We start from the raw sequence: 23,366 nt of genomic DNA, 5'->3' as shown, positions 1-23,366 counted from the left end.
TAAGCTGTGATTATTCTTTTTTCTGGCATTACATACCATCGGGTACACAGTCTGCTCTGTACTATTTAAGGTATGAATGGGAGATATTAAGGTGGATTATTGCGGGAAGTTGGGGGTTTTAAATAAATGTTCGGTAATTTAAGATAATATTGGGGAGCATTCTGAGGGAAGTTGGTTCCTCCCAATAAGTGTTCGGTAATTTTAGGTGATATTAGGGGGCATTCTTAGGGAAGTTGGTTCCTCCCAATAAGTGTTCGGTAATTTTAGGTGATATTAGGGGGCATTCTGAGGGAAGTTGGTTCCTCCCAATAAGTGTTCGGTAATTTTAGGTGATAGTGGGAGGCATTCTTAGGGAAGTTGGTTCCTCCCAATAAGTGTTCGGTAATTTTAGGTGATATTAGGGGGCATTCTGAGAGAAGTCGGTTCCTCCCAATAAGTGTTCGGTAATTTTAGGTAATATTAGGGGGCATTCTGAGGGAAGTTGGTTCCTCCCAATAAGTGTTCGGTAATTTTAGGTGATATTAGGGGGCATTCTTAGGGAAGTTGGTTCCTCCCAATAAGTGTTCGGTAATTTTAGGTGATATTAGGGGGCATTCTGAGGGAAGTTGGTTCCTCCCAATAAGTGTTCGGTAATTTTAGGTGATAGTGGGAGGCATTCTTAGGGAAGTTGGTTCCTCCCAATAAGTGTTCGGTAATTTTAGGTGATATTAGGGGGCATTCTGAGAGAAGTCGGTTCCTCCCAATAAGTGTTCGGTAATTTTAGGTAATATTAGGGGGCATTCTGAGGGAAGTTGGTTCCTCCCAATAAGTGTTCGGTAATTTTAGGTGATATTAGGGGGCATTCTGAGGGAAGTCGGTTTCTCCCAATAAGTGTTCGGTAATTTTAGGTGATATTGGGGGGCATTCTTAGGGAAGTTGGTTCCTCCCAATAAGTGTTCGGTAATTTTAGGTGATATTAGGGGGCATTCTGAGGGAAGTCGGTTCCTCCCAATAAGTGTTCGGTAATTTTAGGTGATAGTGGGGGGCATTCTTAGGGAAGTTGGTTCCTCCCAATAAGTGTTCGGTAATTTTAGGTGATATTAGGGGGCATTCTGAGAGAAGTCGATGCCTCTTAATAAGTGTTCGGTAATTTTAGGTGATATTGGAGGGCATTCTGAGGGAAGTTGGTTCCTCCCAATAAGTGTTCGGTAATTTTAGGTGATATTAGGGGGCATTCTTAGGGAAGTTGGTTCCTCCCAATAAGTGTTCGGTAATTTTAGGTGATATTAGGGGGCATTCTGAGGGAAGTTGGTTCCTCCCAATAAGTGTTCGGTAATTTTAGGTGATAGTGGGAGGCATTCTTAGGGAAGTTGGTTCCTCCCAATAAGTGTTCGGTAATTTTAGGTGATATTAGGGGGCATTCTGAGAGACGTCGGTTCCTCCCAATAAGTGTTCGGTAATTTTAGGTAATATTAGGGGGCATTCTGAGGGAAGTTGGTTCCTCCCAATAAGTGTTCGGTAATTTTAGGTGATATTAGGGGGCATTCTGAGGGAAGTCGGTTTCTCCCAATAAGTGTTCGGTAATTTTAGGTGATATTGGGGGGCATTCTTAGGGAAGTTGGTTCCTCCCAATAAGTGTTCGGTAATTTTAGGTGATATTAGGGGGCATTCTGAGGGAAGTCGGTTCCTCCCAATAAGTGTTCGGTAATTTTAGGTGATAGTGGGGGGCATTCTTAGGGAAGTTGGTTCCTCCCAATAAGTGTTCGGTAATTTTAGGTGATATTAGGGGGCATTCTGAGAGAAGTCGATGCCTCTTAATAAGTGTTCGGTAATTTTAGGTGATATTGGAGGGCATTCTGAGGGAAGTTGGTTCCTCCCAATAAGTGTTCGGTAATTTTAGGTGATATTAGGGGGCATTCTTAGGGAAGTTGGTTCCTCCCAATAAGTGTTCGGTAATTTTAGGTGATATTAGGGGGCATTCTGAGGGAAGTTTGTTCCTCCCAATAAGTGTTCGGTAATTTTAGGTGATATTAGGGGGCATTCTTAGGGAAGTTGGTTCCTCCCAATAAGTGTTCGGTAATTTTAGGTGATATTAGGGGGCATTCTGAGGGAAGTTGGTTCCTCCCAATAAGTGTTCGGTAATTTTAGGTGATAGTGGGAGGCATTCTTAGGGAAGTTGGTTCCTCCCAATAAGTGTTCGGTAATTTTAGGTGATATTAGGGGGCATTCTGAGAGAAGTCGGTTCCTCCCAATAAGTGTTCGGTAATTTTAGGTAATATAAGGGGGCATTCTGAGGGAAGTTGGTTCCTCCCAATAAGTGTTCGGTAATTTTAGGTGATATTAGGGGGCATTCTTAGGGAAGTTGGTTCCTCCCAATAAGTGTTCGGTAATTTTAGGTGATATTAGGGGGCATTCTGAGAGAAGTCGATGCCTCTTAATAAGTGTTCGGTAATTTTAGGTGATATTGGAGGGCATTCTGAGGGAAGTTGGTTCCTCCCAATAAGTGTTCGGTAATTTTAGGTGATATTAGGGGGCATTCTTAGGGAAGTTGGTTCCTCCCAATAAGTGTTCGGTAATTTTAGGTGATATTAGGGGGCATTCTGAGGGAAGTTTGTTCCTCCCAATAAGTGTTCGGTAATTTTAGGTGATATTAGGGGGCATTCTTAGGGAAGTTGGTTCCTCCCAATAAGTGTTCGGTAATTTTAGGTGATATTAGGGGGCATTCTGAGAGAAGTCGGTTCCTCCCAATAAGTGTTCGGTAATTTTAGGTGATATTGGGGGCTATTCTGAGGGAAGTTGGTTCCTCCCAATAAGTGTTCGGTAATTTTAGGTGATAGTGGGAGGCATTCTTAGGGAAGTTGGTTCCTCCCAATAAGTGTTCGGTAATTTTAGGTGATATTAGGGGGCATTCTGAGAGAAGTCGGTTCCTCCCAATAAGTGATCGGTAATTTTAGGTAATATTAGGGGGCATTCTGAGGGATGTTGGTTCCTCCCAATAAGTGTTCGGTAATTTTAGGTGATATTAGGGGGCATTCTGAGGGAAGTCGGTTTCTCCCAATAAGTGTTCGGTAATTTTAGGTGATATTGGGGGGCATTCTTAGGGAAGTTGGTTCCTCCCAATAAGTGTTCGGTAATTTTAGGTGATATTAGGGGGCATTCTGAGGGAAGTCGGTTCCTCCCAATAAGTGTTCGGTAATTTTAGGTGATAGTGGGGGGCATTCTTAGGGAAGTTGGTTCCTCCCAATAAGTGTTCGGTAAATTTAGGTGCTATTAGGGGGCATTCTGAGAGAAGTCGGTTCCTCCCAATAAGTGTTCGGTAATTTTAGGTGATATTAGGGGGCATTCTGAGGGAAGTTTGTTCCTCCCAATAAGTGTTCGGTAATTTTAGGTGATATTAGGGGGCATTCTTAGGGAAGTTGGTTCCTCCCAGTAAGTGTTCGGTAATTTTAGGTGATATTAGGGGGCATTCTGAGAGAAGTCGGTTCCTCCCAATAAGTGTTCGGTAATTTTAGGTGATATTGGGGGCCATTTGAGGGAAGTCGGTACCTTCCAATAAGTGTTCGGTTATTTTAGGTGATAGTGGGAGGCATTCTTAGGGAAGTCGGTTCCTCCCAATTAGTGTTCGGTAATTTTAGGTGATATTAGGGGGCATTCTGAGGGAAGTTGGTCCCTCCCAATAAGTGTTCGGTAATTTTAGGAGATATTGAGGGGCATTCTGAGGGAAGTTGGTTCCTCCCAATAAGTGTTCGGTAATTTTAGGTGATATTAGGGGGCTTTCTGAGGGAAGTCGGTTCCTCCCAATAAGTGTTCGGTAATTTTAGGTGATATTAGGGGGCATTCTGAGGAAAGTCGGTTCCTCCCAATAAGTGTTCGGTAATTTTAGGTGATATTGGGGGGCATTCTGAGGGAAGTCGGTTCCTTCCAATAAGTGTTCGGTAATTTTAGGTGAAATTAATGGGCATTCTGAGGGAAGTCGGTTCCTCCCAATAAGTGTTCGGTTATTTTAGGTGATAGTGGAAGGCATTCTGAGGGAAGTTGGTTCCTCCCAATAAGTGTTCGGTAATTTTAGGTGATAATGGGAGGCATTCTGAGGGAAGTCGGTTCCTCCCAATAAGTGTTCGGTAATTTTAGGTGATAGTGGAAGGCATTCTGAGGGAAGTCGGTTCCTCCCAATAAGTGTTCGGTAATTTTAGGTGATATTAAAGGGCATTCTGAGGGAAGTCGGTTCCTCCCAATAAGTGTTCGGTAATTTTAGGTGATATTAGGGGGCATTCTGAGGGAAGTCGGTTCCTCCCAATAAGTGTACGGTAATTTTAGGTGATAGTGGGAGGCATTCTGAGGGAAGTGGGTTCCTCCCAATAAGTGTTCGGTTATTTTAGGTGATATTGGAGGGCATTCTGAGGGAAGTCGGTTCCTCCTAATAAGTGTACGGTAATTTTAGGTGATAGTGGGGGGCATTCTGAGGAAAGTTGGGTCCTCCCAATAAGTGTTCGGTAATTTTAGGTGATATTGGGAGGCATTCTGAGGGAAGTCGGTTCCTACTAATAAGTGTTCGGTAACTTTAGGTAATATTAGGGGGCATTCTGAGGGAAGTCGGTTTCTCCCAATAAGTGTTCGGTAATTTTAGGTGATATTAAGGGGAATTCTGAGAAAAATCGGTTCCTCCCAATAAGTGTTCGGTAATTTTAGGTGATATTGGGGGGCATTCTGAGGAAAGTTGGTTCCTCCCAATAAGTGTTCGGTAATTTTAGGTGATAGTGGTAGGTATTCTGAGGGAAGTCGGTTTCTTCCAATAAGTGTTCGGTAATTTTAGGTGATAGTGGGAGGCATTCTTAGGGAAGTTGATTCCTCCCAATAAGTGTTCGGTAATTTAAGGTGATACTGAGAGGCATTCTGAGGGAAGTCGGTTCCTCCCAATAGGTGTTCGGTAATTTTAGGTGATATTAGGGGGCATTTAGGTGAAATTGGAGGGCATTCTTAGGGAAATTGGTTCCTCCCAATAAGTGTTCGGCAATTTTAGGTGATAATGTGAGGCATTCTGAGGGAAGTTGGTTTCTCCCAATAAGTGTTCGGTTATTTTAGGTGATAGTGGAAGGCATTCTGAGGGAAGTCGGTTCCTCCCAATAAGTGTTCGGTAATTTTAGGTGATATTAGGGGGCATTCTGAGGGAAGTCGGTTCCTCCCAATAAGTGTTCGATAATTTTAGGTGATATTAGGGGGCATTCTGGAGGAAGTCGGTTCCTCCCAATAAGTGTTCGGTAATTTTAGGTGATAGTGGAAGGCATTCTGAGGGAAGTCGGTTCCTCCCAATAAGTGTTCGGTAATTTTAGGTGATATTAGGGGGCATTCTGAGGGAAGTCGGTTCCTCCCAATAAGTGTTCGATAATTTTAGGTGATATTAGGGGGCATTCTGGAGGAAGTCGGTTCCTCCCAATAAGTGTTCGGTAAGTTTAGGTGATAGTGGGAGGCATTCTGAGGGAAGTTGATTCCTCCCAAAAAGTGTTCGGTAAGTTTAGGTGATAGTGGGAGGCATTCTTAGGGAAGTTGGTTCCTCCCAATAAGTGTTCGATAATTTTAGGTGATAGTGGGAGGCATTCTGAAGGAAGTTGGTTCCTCCCAATAAGTGTTAGGTAATTTTAGGTGATATTGGAGGGCATTCTGAGGGAAGTTGGTTCCTCCCAATAAGTGTTCGGTAATTTTAGGTGATATTTGGGGACAGTCTGAGGGAAGTCGGTTCCTCCCAATAAGTGTTCGATAATTTTAGGTGATATTAGGGGGCATTCTGGAGGAAGGCGGTTCCTCCCAATAAGTGTTCGGTAATTTTAGGTGATAGTGGGAGGCATTCTGAGGGAAGTCGGTTCCTCCCAATAAGTGTTCGGTAATTTTAGGTGATATTAGGGGGCATTCTGAGGGAAGTCGGTTCCTCCCAATAAGTGTTCGATAATTTTAGGTGATATTAGGGGGCATTCTGGAGGAAGGCGGTTCCTCCCAATAAGTGTTCGGTAATTTTAGGTGATAGTGGGAGGCATTCTGAGGGAAGTCGGTTCCTCCCAATAAGTGTTCGGTAATTTTAGGTGATAGTGGGTGGCATTCTGAGGGAAGTCGGTTCCTCCCAATAAGTGTTCGGTAATTTTAGGTGATAGTGGGAGGCATTCTGAGGGAAGTCGGTTCCTCCCAATAAGTGTTCGGTAATTTTAGGTGATATTGGGGGACATTCTGAGGGAAGTTGGTTACTCCCAATATGGGTGCGGTAATTTTAGGTGATATTGGGGGGCATTCTGAAGGAAGTTGGGTCCTCCCAATGAGTATTCGGTAATTTTAGGTGATAGTGGGAGACATAGCTAGGGAAGTTGGGTCCTCCCAATAAGTGTTCGGTAATTTTAGGTGATATTGGGGTATATTCTGGGGGAAGTTGGATCCTCCCAATAAGTGTTCGGTAATTTTAGGTGATATTTGGGGACAGTCTGAGGGAAGTCGGTTCCTCCCAATAAGTGTTTGGTAAATTTAGGTGATATTGGGGGGCATTCTGAGGAAAGTTGGGTCCTCTCAATAAGTGTTCGGTAATTTTAGGTGATATTGGGGGGGGGGGGGGGGGGGCATTCTGAGGGAAGTCGGTTCCTCCCAAAAAGTGTACGGTAATTTTAGGTGATATTGGGGGACATTCTTAGGGAAGTTTGGTCCTCCCAATAAATGTTCGGTAATTAAAGGTGATATTGGAGGACATTCTAAGGGAAGTTGGGTCCTCCCAATGAGTGTTTGAAAATTTTAGGTGATATTGGAGTTCATTCTAAGGAAAGTTGGGTCCTTCCAATGAGTTTTTGGTAATTTCAGGTGATATTTAGGGTCATCCTGAGGGAAGTTGGGTCTTCCCAATGAGTGTTAGGAAATTTTATGAGATACTGGAGGGCATCCTGAGTGAAGTTGGGTCCTCCCAATAAGTCTTCGGTAATTTTAGGCAATTTAGTGTTTGGAAATTTTAGGTGATATTGGAGGGCATTTTGAGGAAGGTTGAGTCCTCCCAATAAGTGTTCGGTAATTGGGAGGCATTCTGAGGAAGTTGGTTTCGATTTGACGATATGCGTACATTTTACATGCGCCTAAATGGAGGCATGCACGCATATGGCCTCAACTTTATCATCTTTTGCAACATCTTATCCGATTACTGGTTGTCTGGGAAGTGGTTGGTAATTTTTGGTGATATTGGGAGCATCCTGAGGGAAGTTAGGTCCTCCCGATTGGTGTTTGAAAATTTTAGGCGATACATATTGAAGGACACCCTGAGGGAAGTTGAGTCCTCCCAATGAGTGTTTGAAAATTTTAGGTTACATTGAGGGGCATTCTGAGGGAAGTTGAATCGACTCTATACCATTACCCGGAATGCCATTTACCATTTACCGCAATGTACCATTTACCGGAATGTACTATTTACCGGAAACCCATTTACCGGAATGTTTAATTTACCGGAAACATATTTACCCTCAACCCTCAAGTAACACACTTGTCACAGAAGAGTCACGGTGGCGCAGAGTTTTGTTGCACAGAATTCATTGTGACTTACTTCTAGCAAGTAAGTATTCATATGATAAAAATAAGTTACAATGACAGCTGCGCAACAAACCCTGCGCCACCGTGACTCTTCTGTGACAAGTGTTTTACTTGAGAGATAATATGTTTCCGGTAAATTAAACATTCCGGTAAACGGGTTTCCGGTAAAAAGTACATTTCGGTGAATGGTACATTACCGTAAATGGTAAATGGCATTCCTGGTAATGGTTTTCCGGGTAATGGTATGAAATCGACCCAACTTCCCTCAGAATGCCCCTCAATGTCACCCAAAATTACCGAACACTTATAGGGAGGAACAAACTTCCCTCAGAATGCCCCCTAATATCACCTAAAATTACCGAACACTTATTGGGAGGAACCGACTTCTCTCAGAATGCCCCCTAATATCACCTAAAATTACCGAACACTTATTGGGAGGAACCGACTTCCCTAAGAATGCCTCCCACTATCACCTAAAATTACCGAACACTTATTGGAAGGTACCGACTTCCCTCAGATGGCCCCCAATATCACCTAAAATTACCGAACACTTATTGGGAGGAACCGACTTCCCTCAGAATGCCCCCTTATATCACCTAAAATTATCGAACACTTATTGGGAGGACACAACTTCCCTCAGAATGCCCCCCACTATCACCTAAAATTACCGAAAACTTATTAGTAGGAACCGACTTCCCTCAGAATGTCCCCCAATATAACCTAAAATGACCGAACACTTATTGGCAGGACCCAACTTCCCTCAGAATGCCTATCAATATCACCTAAAATTACCGAACATTTATTGGGAGCACCCAACTTCCCTAAGAATTCCCCCCAATATCACCTAAAATTACCGAACACTTATAGGAAGGAACCACCTTCCCTCAGAATGCCCCCTAATATCAACTAAAATTACCGAACACTTATTGGGAGGAGCCAACTTCCCTAAGAATTCCCCCCAATATCACCTTAAATTACCGAACACTTATTGGGAGGAACCAACTTCCCTCAGAATGCCTCCCAATATCACCTAAAATTATCGAACACTCATTGGAAGGACCCAACTTCCCTCAGAATGCCCCCCAATATCACCTAAAATTACCGAACATTTATTGGGAGGACCCAACTTCCCTAAGAATTCCCCCCAATATCACCTAAAATTACCGAACACTTATAGGAAGGAACCGACTTCCCTCAGAATGCCCCCCCCAATATCACCTAAAATTACCGAACACTTATTGGGAGGAACCAACTTCCCTCAGAATGCCTCCCAATATCACCTAAAATTACCGAACACTCATTGGGAGGACCCAACTTCCCTCAGAATGCCCTATAATATCACCTAAACTTACCGAACACTTATTAGGAGGACCCATTTTCCCTAAGCCTGTCCCCCAATATCACCTAAAATTACCAAACACTTATTGGGAGGAACCAACTTCCCTCAGAATGCCTCCCAATATCACCTAAAATTACCGAACACTTATTGGGAGGACCCAACTTCCCTCAGAATGCCCCCCAATATCACCTAAAATTACCGAACACTTATTGGGAGGACCCATTTTCCCTAAGCCTGTCCCCCAATATCACCTAAAATTACCAAACACTTATTGGGAGGAACCAACTTCCCTCAGAATGCCTCCCAATATCACCTAAAATTACCGAACACTTATTAGGAGGAACCGACTTCCCTCAGAATGCCCCCCAATATCACCTAAAATTATCGAACACTTATTGGGAGGAACCCACTTCCCTCAGAATGCCTCCCACTATCACCTAAAATTACCGTACACTTATTAGGAGGAACCGACTTCCCTCAGAATGCCCTCCAATATCACCTAAAATAACCGAACACTTATTGGGAGGAACCAACTTCCCTCAGAATGCCCTCCAATATCACCTAAAATTACCGAACACTTATTAGGAGGAACCGACTTCCCTCAGAATGCCCTCCAATATCACCTAAAATAACCGAACACTTATTGGGAGGAACCAACTTCCCTCAGAATGCCCTCCAATATCACCTAAAATTACCGAACACTTATTAGGAGGAACCGACTTCCCTCAGAATGCCCCCCAATATCACCTAAAATTATCGAACACTTATTGGGAGGAACCCACTTCCCTCAGAATGCCTCCCACTATCACCTAAAATTACCGTACACTTATTAGGAGGAACCGACTTCCCTCAGAATGCCCTCCAATATCACCTAAAATAACCGAACACTTATTGGGAGGAACCAACTTCCCTCAGAATGCCCTCCAATATCACCTTAAATTACCGAACACTTATTGGGAGGAACCCACTTCCCTCAGAATGCCTCCCACTATCACCTAAAATTACCGAACACTTATTGGGAGGAACCGACTTCCCTCAGAATGCCCCCTAATATCACCTAAAATTACCGAACACTTATTGGGAGGAATCGACTTCCCTCAAAATGCCTCCCACTATCACCTAAAATTACCGAACACTTATTGGGAGGAACCAACTTCCCTCAGAATGCCCTCCAATATCACCTAAAATTACCGAACACTTATTGGGAGGCATCGACTTCTCTCAGAATGCCCCCTAATATCACCTAAAATTACCGAACACTTATTGGGAGGAATCGACTTCCCTCAAAATGCCTCCCACTATCACCTAAAATTACCGAACACTTATTGGGAGGAACCAACTTCCCTCAGAATGCCCTCCAATATCACCTAAAATTACCGAACACTTATTGGGAGGAATCGACTTCCCTCAAAATGCCTCCCACTATCACCTAAAATTACCGAACACTTATTGGGAGGAACCAACTTCCCTCAGAATGCCCTCCAATATCACCTTAAATTACCGAACACTTATTGGGAGGAACCCACTTCCCTCAGAATGCCTCCCACTATCACCTAAAATTACCGAACACTTATTGGGAGGAACCGACTTCCCTCAGAATGCCCCCTAATATCACCTAAAATTACCGAACACTTATTGGGAGGAATCGACTTCCCTCAAAATGCCTCCCACTATCACCTAAAATTACCGAACACTTATTGGGAGGAACCAACTTCCCTCAGAATGCCCTCCAATATCACCTAAAATTACCGAACACTTATTGGGAGGCATCGACTTCTCTCAGAATGCCCCCTAATATCACCTAAAATTACCGAACACTTATTGGGAGGAATCGACTTCCCTCAAAATGCCTCCCACTATCACCTAAAATTACCGAACACTTATTGGGAGGAACCCACTTCCCTCAGAATGCCTCCCACTATCACCTAAAATTACCGAACACTTATTGGGAGGAACCGACTTCCCTCAGAATGCCCCCTAATATCACCTAAAATTACCGAACACTTATTGGGAGGAATCGACTTCCCTCAAAATGCCTCCCACTATCACCTAAAATTACCGAACACTTATTGGGAGGAACCAACTTCCCTCAGAATGCCCTCCAATATCACCTAAAATTACCGAACACTTATTGGGAGGCATCGACTTCTCTCAGAATGCCCCCTAATATCACCTAAAATTACCGAACACTTATTGGGAGGAACCAACTTCCCTCAGAATGCCCTCCAATATCACCTAAAATTACCGAACACTTATTGGGAGGAATCGACTTCCCTCAAAATGCCTCCCACTATCACCTAAAATTACCGAACACTTATTGGGAGGAACCAACTTCCCTCAGAATGCCCTCCAATATCACCTTAAATTACCGAACACTTATTGGGAGGAACCCACTTCCCTCAGAATGCCTCCCACTATCACCTAAAATTACCGAACACTTATTGGGAGGAACCAACTTCCCTCAGAATGCCCTCCAATATCACCTAAAATTACCGAACACTTATTGGGAGGCATCGACTTCTCTCAGAATGCCCCCTAATATCACCTAAAATTACCGAACACTTATTGGGAGGAACCAACTTCCCTCAGAATGCCCCCTAATATCACCTAAAATTACCGAACACTTATTGGGAGGAACCGACTTCTCTCAGAATGCCCCCTAATATCACCTAAAATTACCGAACACTTATTGGGAGGAACCAACTTCCCTAAGAATGCCTCCCACTATCACCTAAAATTACCGAACACTTATTGGGAGGAACCAACTTCCCTCAGAATGCCCCCTAATATCACCTAAAATTACTGAACACTTATTGGGAGGAACCGACTTCTCTCAGAATGCCCCCTAATATCACCTAAAATTACCGAACACTTATTGGGAGGAACCGACTTCTCTCAGAATGCCCCCAAATATCACCTAAAATTACCGAACACTTATTTGGAGGCATCGACTTCCCTAAGAATGCCCCCTAATATCACCTAAAATTACCGAACACTTATTGGGAGAAACCAACATCCCTCAGAATGCCCCCTAATATCACCTAAAATTACTGAACACTTATTGGGAGGAACCGACTTCTCTCAGAATGCCCCCAAATATCACCTAAAATTACCGAACACTTATTGGGAGGAACCGACTTCTCTCAGAATGCCCCCTAATATCACCTAAAATTACCGAACACTTATTGGGAGGAACCAACTTCCCTAAGAATGCCTCCCACTATCGCCTAAAATTACCGAACACTTATTGGGAGGAACCAACTTCCCTCAGAATGCCCCCTAATATCACCTAAAATTACTGAACACTTATTGGGAGGAACCGACTTCTCTCAGAATGCCCCCAAATATCACCTAAAATTACCGAACACTTATTGGGAGGAACCAACTTCCCTCAGAATGCCCCCTAATATCACCTAAAATAACCGAACACTTATTGGGAGGAACAAACTTCCCTCAGAATGCCCCCTAATATCACCTAAAATTACCGAACACTTATTGGGAGGAACCGACTTCTCTCAGAATGCCCCCTAATATCACCTAAAATTACCGAACACTTATTGGGAGGAATCGACTTCCCTCAAAATGCCTCCCACTATCGCCTAAAATTACCGAACACTTATTTGGAGGCATCGACTTCCCTCAGAATGCCCCCTAATATCACCTAAAATTACCGAACACTTATTGGGAGGAACCAACTTCCCTCAGAATGCCCTCCAATATCTCTTTAAATTACCGAACACTTATTGGGAGGAACCAACTTCCCTCAGAATGCCCTCCAATTTCACCTAAAATTACCGAACACTTATTGGGAGGAACCAACTTCCCTCAGAATGCCTCCCACTATCACCTAAAATTACCGAACACTTATTGGGAGGAACCTACTTCCCTCAGAATGCCTCCCACTATCACCTAAAATTACCGAACACTTATTGGGATGAACCAACGTCCCTCAGAATGCCTCCCACTATCACCTAAAATTACCGAACACTTATTGGGAGGAACCAACTTCCCTCAGAATGCCCTCCAATATCACCTAAAATTACCGAACACTTATTGGGAGGAACCAACTTCCCTCAGAATGCCTACCACTATCACCTAAAATTACCGAACACCTATTGGGAGGAACCAACTTCCCTCAGTATGCCTACCACTATCACCTAAAATTACCGAACACTTATTGGGAGGAACCAACTTCCCTCAGAATGCCCCCCACTATCACCTAAAATTACCGAACACTTATTGGGAGGAACCAACTTCCCTCAGAATGCCTCCCACTATCACCTAAAATTACCGAACACTTATTGGGAGGAACCTACTTCCCTCAGAATTCCTCCCACTATCACCTAAAATTACCGAACACTTATTGGGAGGAACCAACTTCCCTCAGAATGCCCTCCAATTTCACATAAAATTACCGAACACTTATTGGGAGGAACCAACTTCCCTCAGAATGCCCCCTAATATCACCTAAAATTACCGAACACTTATTGGGAGGAACCAACTTCCCTCAGAATGCCCCCTAATATCACCTAAAATTACCGAACACTTATTGGGAGGAACCGACTTCTCTCAGAATGCCCCCTAATATCACCTAAAATTACCGAACACTTATTGGGAGGAACCGACTTCCCTCAGAATGCCCCCTAATATCACCTAAAATTACCGAACACTTATTGGGAGGAATCGACTTCCCTCAAAATGCCTCCCACTATCACCTAAAATTACCGAACACTTATTGGGAGGAACCGACTTCTCTCAGAATGCCCCCTAATATCACCTAAAATTACCGAACACTTATTGGGAGGAACCAACTTCCCTAAGAATGCCTCCCACTATCACCTAAAATTACCGAACACTTATTGGGAGGAACCAACTTCCCTCAGAATGCCCCATAATATCACCTAAAATTACCGAACACTTATTGGGAGGAACCGACTTCCCTCAGAATGCCCCGTAATATCACCTAAAATTACCGAACACTTATTGGGAGGAACCGACTTCCCTCAGAATGCCCCCTAATATCACCCAAAATTACCGAACACTTATTGGGAGGAACCAACTTCCCTAAGAATGCCCCCTAATATCACCTAAAATTACCGAACACTTATTGGGAGGAACCGACTTCCCTCAGAATGCTCCCTAATATCACCTAAAATTACCGAACACTTATTGGGAGGAACCGGCTTCTCTCAGAATGCCCCCTAATATCACCTAAAATTACCGAACACTTATTGGGAGGAACCGACTTCCCTCAGAATGCCCCCTAATATCACCTAAAATTACCGAACACTTATTGGGAGGAACCAACTTCCCTAAGAATGCCTCCCACTATCACCTAAAATTACCGAACACTTATTGGGAGGAACCAACTTCCCTCAGAATGCCCCCTAATATCACCTAAAATTACCGAACACTTATTGGGAGGAACCGACTTCCCTCAGAATTCCCCCTAATATCACCTAAAATTACCGAACACTTATTGGGAGGAACCAACTTCCCTAAGAATGCCCCCTAATATCACCTAAAATTACCGAACACTTATTGGGAGGAACCAACTTCCCTAAGAATGCCCCCTAATATCACCTAAAATTACCGAACACTTATTGGGAGGAACCAACTTCCCTCAGAATGCCCCCTAATATTACCTAAAATTACCGAACACTTATTGGGAGGAACCGACTTCTCTCAGAATGCCCCCTAATATCACCTAAAATTACCGAACACTTATTGGGAGGAACCAACTTCCCTAAGAATGCCTCCCACTATCACCTAAAATTACCGAACACTTATTGGGAGGAACCAACTTCCCTCAGAATGCCCCCTAATATCACCTAAAATTACCGAACACTTATTGGGAGGAACCAACTTCCCTAAGAATGCCCCCTAATATCACCTAAAATTACCGAACACTTATTGGGAGGAACCAACTTCCCTCAGAATGCTCCCCAATATTATCTTAAATTACCGAACATTTATTTAAAACCCCCAACTTCCCGCAATAATCCACCTTAATATCTCCCATTCATACCTTAAATAGTACAGAGCAGACTGTGTACCCGATGGTATGTAATGCCAGAAAAAAGAATAATCACAGCTTATTTAGCAAATTAGCTGTAATTATACAATACTAATAAATTAACACACATTAGTAATGGAATTATTCATTAAATTACTTATTTAAAATCAATAAAATAATATCTGACTTCGTCAGCATAACCCCACCCCATCTGAATAGCACCGCAGTTCGACTGCGAGTGCAAGGAAACCCAACTCGGCAGAGGATTTTAAACACCACGCAGCTCGTTTTGCTCTCCGCGACCAACATTGGTATCGCTACTAGCATAGCAATGTTTTAAAAATCTTGCGCGCGTCCTTTCGCACGCAACCTCCGCATTGCTTTCCGCCATAGCGGAAATTCGATGCACCGCTTTGAACTGTGCGCATTCCCCACATCAACAATAACAGAGGCATGGTCATGGCTACAAACTTCTCCGGCTCTCCACCCGAACGACCAACTCGCCCAGATTGGTGCAATGTTTGTTATGCACGACCAAACATAACACCAATCAGGACCAGTTGGTTGGTTGTGTGGCAATGTTTGGCTATTCATGTGCGTTGCAAGAGTTTCGCTTGCCTGCTGGTGGGAGAGAAAACAGCAAGCACACGAACGGGAAGTGCTGCCAAAGCACGGTTCAATGAAATCGGGGCGATGTTTTTCGCAATTCGATGAGTTTCTTACCTAACTTTGAATTAATTATTGTGGCCAAACTACAAAAAAATTAATGTTGGTCCCAAAGAGAGTTTGGTAGAAAACAACATAAACAATCTTTTGTAGAATATCACTTTTCTACTTTACTACGTGTTTTTATTAAAAAACAACAAAAATACCTAAAAAAAAGAGCATTTTTTTCTGCTTTTGCCGCAAACTTTCCAAAATTTAAGCATGTTAATCACTTTAGATCGAGTTTTTGTCCAAGAAGCATAACAGCACAATGGTTCACGCTTTCAATTCATGCAAAAAGATTGAGATTTTGATCAAAGATAGCTGAGATACATTTTTTTGAAGTTTTGCATGTTAAAAATCATAGAATTTTGAATAACTCACTTAGCAGTGATTTGCGACCCCATGTTCCTTGGGCACTTCTTCATGTCTCATTAAGACCTATCTGCCCCCAAATTATTTAAAGTCCGGAAACAAACACCCTGTATATCAAACATATATGGAACACCATCCACGAATTGTACGGGTGTCAATACTTCTTCTTCTTGGTGTAACGTCTCAGTCTGCTTCTCAGCTCGTTCTCGGAAATTTTCACTATGTTCTAGGGAATTTCCCATACGAAAAGCACCTGAAAACCAACCGGGAATTGAACCCATAGCATGCTGAATACTCGTGCGCTTACCGCATCGGTTATATGCTCATACAATGTTAAGTAAATCTTGGAAATTAAATCATTTATTACGCTCAAATGCTTGTTAACATTTCCGAAGCACAGTCTACCATCTAACAACTACAATGACCATTTCCTGAAGAACAAAAATCAACCGTAAGCCCGCCGTACATCACCGGAAGCGCTTGTTTACGGAACCGCAGTTCGACCACCATACCGAATAAATCACACCGCAAACGAATCGATTCCGGAAGAATCTGACACTCACAGGTGGAATTCTAGTTATCTAGTTATCTACCTAGTTAGAAGAGGAAGCAAATCCCCAAAACGAACAACGCAACGGTCAATCCGTGGGAATCCAATTCTCGGCGGACACACGATTCGAACCGGCCATCTGAGAGAACCGAGCTGCGTTTTATCTTTAAAGGGACAAGTTCCCCGGTTCCCGTATTTCCCTGGTTTAATTAATTTACCGGGAAGTGCGCTCCCGTTTCCACCGCTGCTACTAGGGAAGTTCCCCGCAAACTAGAATGCAATTTCTACGCTCAGAAGTTGTACTAGTGTAACGTAACGAGTGGATATTCTACCACCGGGGGAACCAAGCGGGGCGGTGGCGGCGCATGGCGTAATTATTCATTTATCGTCGTTTGTTCGCGCTCTTTTTTTTTCTTTCCTCAGCACAACTTTACGTTTGTCTTTCTACTCATACTCCAACGCGCGCGCTTTTGAGAGTCTTCATCGTTCGTTCGTCGGGCCGATGCGATGGTGGACGGTCCTCGAGGGGATACGGGGCGAAAAGAGCTGTTCAGATTGAGTGGTAAAGTTGTTAGCACTTGTGTTACGATTGGACGAGAGGGTTCTTGAAGAGTTGAATGGGGGCTTCGCCCCCCTTACTGCCTCGGCTTACGCTGTTGGGGCTTAATTGGGAGGCGAAAAAAAAAACGTTGGGACTCTATCGTTTAAGCTCAAGGGCCAGTCGATGGGGCTTGATTGAATTTCCAGTGCATACTGACTGCGACTACATAGTGAGATGCATGTGGGAATTGATTGAAGAATGTCGTATTCGTCATGGGTCATAGTGTTCCTGGGACGATGCGTGCAAAAGGTTCACCGGAATGAGTCAAAGAATAGATGCAGCTATAGCAGGGATTCTCAAACATTTCAGAAGGAAATTTAAATTTCCATTAGCTCTTTGCTACATACCCACTGCAACAACGTATTTCACCTTAAATTTCAATAAGCACTTAATAAGTCTTCAATGGTATCTAGTTAAACTCTTGTAAAGCATCAAAAGAGAAAACTAAGTGATACTCATGTCAGTGCTGAAAATGTCATTTCGACATATCTAATTTCAACCACATCTAGCTCATTTTAGAAGCTCAACCTGAGAATATAGTACATAAAAAACTTGTGTGGCTAGACCAGTTCTACAAGAAAGTCACGGGAAATCCGTTCTTTTTTGAATATTTAAGGTAAATGTCAAGGACCATCATCGAAAATTGCCAATTGAAATTCACCATTATTATCATTGACATTTTTCGAAGATAGTCCGTGACATTTATCTTAAATATTAAAAAAAAAATCGTTTTTTCCGTGACTTTCTTGCAGAACTGGTCTAGCCACACAAGTTTTTCGTGTACCATATTCTCAGGTTGAGCCTCTAAAATGAGCTGGATGTAGTTGAATTTATATATGTCGAAATGACATTTTCAGCACTGCTCATGATACTTATTGTAGAAGTCCTGGAAATAATCTCAGAGCAACTGTTGAATAAATCAAACGATAAAATTAATAAACTAAATTTTCTTGATGAATTTCTAAAGAAGCACACAGTTGTCGAGATGATAACTTGCCAAAATATAACATGATCCACTAGTAAACTTGGAATTCAAACCACAGTTTGCCAACCCTGTTCCTAGTAAGTGCATCGTCTTTTCATATGATGAAAAAAAAAAACAAATGAATCAGGCCACGGTGAACGAACGTCAGAGCGGAAGATGATCCGGTTCGGAGCGATGTAATTGGTCAATTTACGTTCACATGCATCGACAGTCTAACAAGAGGTGCAGGTTACTTAGAAGACGTCACTATAAGTAGCCACCTACCGAGCGATCGGCGATGGTTGACGCTGAGATGCACGCATACTTTCTTCTTTGAGCTTCGCTTTTCTCGAGTTGGTTAGCTGAAAGGTACAGTACTGGATGGAATAAAATCGGTTTTCATACAAAATGGCCTAATTTGGAGCTCTGAATTTCAGCAGCTAGAGCACAGATTCTAACTAAACCATCTTCATAGCTCGGAATATAACTTTTTTTTTCAATTAGACTATTCCATTCCAGATTTTTAAAATTATCGCATATCTCCCATTTCAAGAAAATTCTCAAAATTTTAATTTTGGAAATATTCCGAAACTTTGATTTTAGACAAATTGTTATTTGGCAAAGTTAATTAATTTAACGAAATACATAAATTACCCAAACTAACTGTTTATTAAAACCAGTTCGTTAACAAATAATATAAATAAAAAACAAAATTTTCCATTTTTTTCCTAAAATGGAAGTTTTGCTGTATTTTAGAAAGTTTTGCCTAGTAATATTTTATTTTTTCTTAGATCGAATTACAAGTCAAATTGGTATGGAAGAGAAGAGAAAATTTTAGATCAATCGGAGCATTTAAAGATTTGTTGAACAGTGATGATAAAATCCGATTTTGAATGAAAAATTTTTGGAAAATATTGTCAAAACTTTTCAAAAGTATCACAAAATTCCAATACAATCTTTTCGTAGTTTATTAAAATAAATCGATGATCAGTATGGCTTTTGCCAAAACTCCGGGTACATCAGCGATATTTCATGTTAATTAAGGATCCTCAAAGAATATGAGGCAACTATGCTGCAAAGTGCAGAAAAATCTTTAAAAAATATGTATTTTCCAAAATATTTACAATTGAAGTACGAGATTGATTGCTACTATGCATGAGAATGTTAGTGACAATAGCAAAGTGGATTACTCATTGTTTTGAACCTCATCTTAAACTTGAATCACCACCGTGAAATGGCACCCTGGGGCAGGTAAACTGCACGCAATATATCATCCGTCATTACCAAGCTGGTACCTGTAGTTGGCTACCGGGTAACCCTTGGTGGCTGAGTAGTAAGACTCGCCCCATATTGCCAGAAACCCTCCCGGGAATTCGGCGTCCACAATCATCATTCAAAAAGACATCTCTTGAAACACCACTCGAATTGACGATTGGTATTTATGCGTTTTTTTTTTCTTTTTTTTTCATCCTTCTCCACAGATGCTGAAACACGTGCAGATCTCGCCGATGCGCAGCCGGTCCGATTCGCTCTCGATGCGGTCGTCGACCTCGTGCGCCTCGTCCCTGTGCGGAAGTCCTGAACCACCGAACGATCAGCTGCGGAGCCACTCGCGGGCGTCCAGCTATTCCAGCCTGAATGAGACCATTCCACAGGTACGTTTTTTGGGGGGTTTTCCATTCTTTCAAACAGAGCAAAAACTGTGCCAAACCTATGATTGATTGATTGATTGATTGATTTGTCTTTATTAAAGAGACTTTCAGCCCTTGACTGGTTCGTCTCTTTGAAAACCTATGATAAAAACCTCTAAAGCTGTACACTGATATGACCTTAAACTATAACAGGACATTCGAACAGACAAAAATTATCCATTCTCGTTCTATTGAAATTGGCACGAGAAGCGCATTCTCGTGAAGAAATTTTCAATGTTTGCTTCTAGTTTAAGATTTGCCATAGTTATAGCATTGGGAGTTAAGAAAAGCTTTATCTAGTAATTATAAACTAATCGCAAAGCTTCATCTGAACACCATATAATTTATTTAACGCTATGAATGCACTAGTACTAACTTATTTAACAAAATAATAGAAGCTAAAGTTTCTACTATGCAGTGTTTCATTGAGTTTTTTTTATTATTTTTTAACATTTTTATTTTTTTTTATTTTTGAATTTTTGACAATCGTAAAGTTATTATTCTTACATCTTTACTATGAAGCTTTCAGCCTCACGCCTGTTCTTTGCTACCGCTGTGAATGCACTAAAGTTTCTGTTGTACAGTGCTATTTTGAGATTTTTTTCTAATTTATTACGATTTTTTGAATTTTTACCTTTGAATTATTGATGGATCTCAATCAGTTATTATTATGTTTTGTTATAGAAATTTTCAGCCTAAAGCTGGTTCATCATAGTAGCTTCAGTCAAGATTCTGAAAAAAAAACTGTTTTTTTATTCTTTTTTAGGAATACTACTTGAAAAACTACAAAAACTTCCGTGATTGTAGGGGAATATGAGGATTTTTTTTTATTTTTATTGCAGACTGTTCTAACATTCTTTGAGCCTGTTGAAAATGATACAGATCCTGAGTTTCATATTGGCGCATTGTGTAAGAAGAACGTTTGGCTATCCAATTAAAAAATTGTATACCTTCTTTAGCTTTCCAGATAATTGAAGAATTTAAATCTTTTATAAATTCTTCAATTTTATCAACTAATTTTGGAATCTTCAATTTTCTATGATCGATCATACTATAGCAAAAGCCAATATTCTCATTTCTTACGAATTTGATGCTTATGTTCTTTCACTATCAAGGAACACTCATACTCCAGAGAAAAAAAAACTTGAACATCATGTCACGCGGGTGACCATTCCCGACAACCATAACAAACAATGAAGTCTTAATTCCCTCGCCAATGGGGCCATCAATTTTCAATTCTATTACTTCACCTCAAATGAAAGACCGCGCTGTAAAAAGACAAGCCCCTGCCCAAGCCCAACCTCGACTCGTCACAATAACAAACTGTCTGATTATGAAGGGTGCTTTCGTCGCGTAGAACACTCGATTTTAATGAAGCCTTAATTATTGTCATTACGAACGAGAAACTACTGGCAGACAGGGCATGGCCAGGCAGGACTCGACGACACCCATCCCTGCTTTTCGACTTGTGTCATTTAACGACAAATTTAGAACGCTTAACTTCGAGCCGTGAATGGCTACAGCACTTGAGCTTCAAAAGCTCGTCCGTAATTATCTATTGTCGTTCGTTGGCGTCATCGTCGTCGTTTGCATAGTCACTGGTTGGCAATCTCAAGATTTCCCTCCGTGCCTGAATGGTGGTGGCAGCGGTCGGCGACGTGGCGTTCCGATAGTAGCAAAATTTAATTATGATTCAGCTTCCCCCCAAGTTCGTATCTCTCTGACAGAATTGTGTAAAACAAAAAAGAACGAGTGAACCGCAACTACAATGCCATTGCAATGCAGCTTCAGTAGTGGAGTTTCGCACACGCGTACGCAATATGCAGCATAAGGTCGGGTTGATGGGGGTAATTTGTAGAGTCAATAAGCTGTGCCTGTCTGGTGCTCCGTAGGAGGGAGCCATGTGCTTTTGGGCCTTTTGTTTTAGCACAATGTTTTAAGCACTGCAAGAAAAACTCAGATTGAGTCACCTATCGCCTTGCCAGCCCTTTCTTAGAATGTTTGGCGAAAATAGAATCAAAAGTTTGACCTCCTACGATGTTTTTTTTTTATTTCAATTTTTGTTTTTTAACGTTTGGTAATCGGATTTACCTGATCGTCTTCCTGGAACTACATGCACTATTTTCATGAAAATCATAGAGATTGAGGTTGTCTCATCTCTAAAAACAAAATAAAATAAAATAAAAATATGAAAACATCAAAAATTTCAAACAATAAACAAATCGCTTTCGCTCTTCGTACATATGTACAACAGAGATGGTTATATTTGCGGTTTAGGGGAAGATGATATAGATCGATGAGATTAGAATTGAACCTTATGACAACTAAGTTGCCGGGTCATTAATTGGCTCGGTAGCTTAGTTGGTAAAGCACTTGTCTAGCGAATAAGGGTCGTGAGTTCAAATCTCACCTGAGCTGTGGATTTTTTCCCAATTTAACCAATAATTTACCCATCTGTACATATGTACGTTGAGTTATTTGAATTTCATAATCAAAAATTTGTTTATTTTTAGGATTTTTTTTTATTATTTTTATTATATTTTGAAATCGGATTGACCTAGAATATAAATTCAATAGCATACACTGTTGCCATGAGATGCATGGAGATGCAGAGCAATCGTGTGCATCATAGTTGTTCCACGTTCGATGGAAAACCCTCATCCCAGTTCCAAAAACAAAATAAATAAAATTTAAAAAGTTCAATTACTTTTATTTTATATTATTATTACTTGGAAATCTGATAAATTTCAGCGTCTCAATAGAATGTGTATCCAATATTATATGCTACTCTTATTACAGTCATGGATATGCAAAGGATATCCCAATTTCAAAAACAAAACAAAAAAAATTTAAAAAATAAAAAAAATAATTTATTTATTTTTAATCATTTTTTTTCCTTTTTTATTATTACTTTTTCAAATCGGATTGTCCTCAGCATCTGTATTTTCCAATAACATACGTTATTCTCCTAACTATCATGGAGATGTAATAGTAATCCTAGTTTCAAAAACAAAATAAAAAATATAAAATAGTTCATTTTTTTTAATTTAATTTTTATTTCCTTTTCATTATAACTTTCTGAAGTCTGAATAGAATGTAATCCAATGTCTGAATAGAATGTAATCAATATTTTCGCACAATGTTCTAAGCGCTGAAAAAAAAACTCAAATTGGGTCACCTATCGCCTTTCCAGCCCTTTCTTAGAAAGTTTTGACGAAAATAGAATCAAAAGTGTGATCTCCTACGATGTTTTTTTTATTTCAATTTTTGTTTTTAAACTTTTGGCAATCGGATTTACCTGAGCGTCTTCCTAGAACTACATGCACTATTTTCATGAAAATCATAGAGATTGAGGCTATCTCATATCTAAAAACAAAGTAAAATAAAATAAAAAATATTTAAAAAAAATGTTTATTTTTAGGTATTTTTTTATAAATTTTATTATTTTTTGAAATCGGATTGACCTAGAATATAAATTCAATAGCATACACTATTGCCATGAGATGCATGGAGATGCAGAGCTATCGTGTGCAACATAGTTGTTCCACGTTCGATGGAATACCCTTATCCCAGTTCCAAAAACAAAATAAATAAAATAAAA

At 41.1% G+C, this 23,366-nt stretch overlaps 1 protein-coding gene across 1 annotated transcript in view; it reads left to right on the top strand.

Annotated features, from left to right (window-relative positions):
- The window catches only part of LOC115255020 (uncharacterized), a 157,941-nt gene that overhangs the window by 85,205 nt on the left and 49,370 nt on the right, over window positions 1-23,366 (top strand). Inside the window, exon 2 of the mRNA XM_029852723.2 lies at window positions 19,556-19,729. Coding sequence (XP_029708583.1) covers window positions 19,556-19,729 — 174 coding nt within the window. The remainder of the gene's footprint in view (window positions 1-19,555; window positions 19,730-23,366) is intronic.

Source organism: Aedes albopictus, chromosome 2, assembly GCF_035046485.1.
Source record: "Aedes albopictus strain Foshan chromosome 2, AalbF5, whole genome shotgun sequence".
In the NCBI taxonomy this organism is placed as follows: domain Eukaryota; kingdom Metazoa; phylum Arthropoda; class Insecta; order Diptera; family Culicidae; genus Aedes; species Aedes albopictus.
The sequence above is the reverse complement of the archived record's forward strand: the minus strand, read 5'-3'. Positions and strand labels throughout refer to the sequence as shown.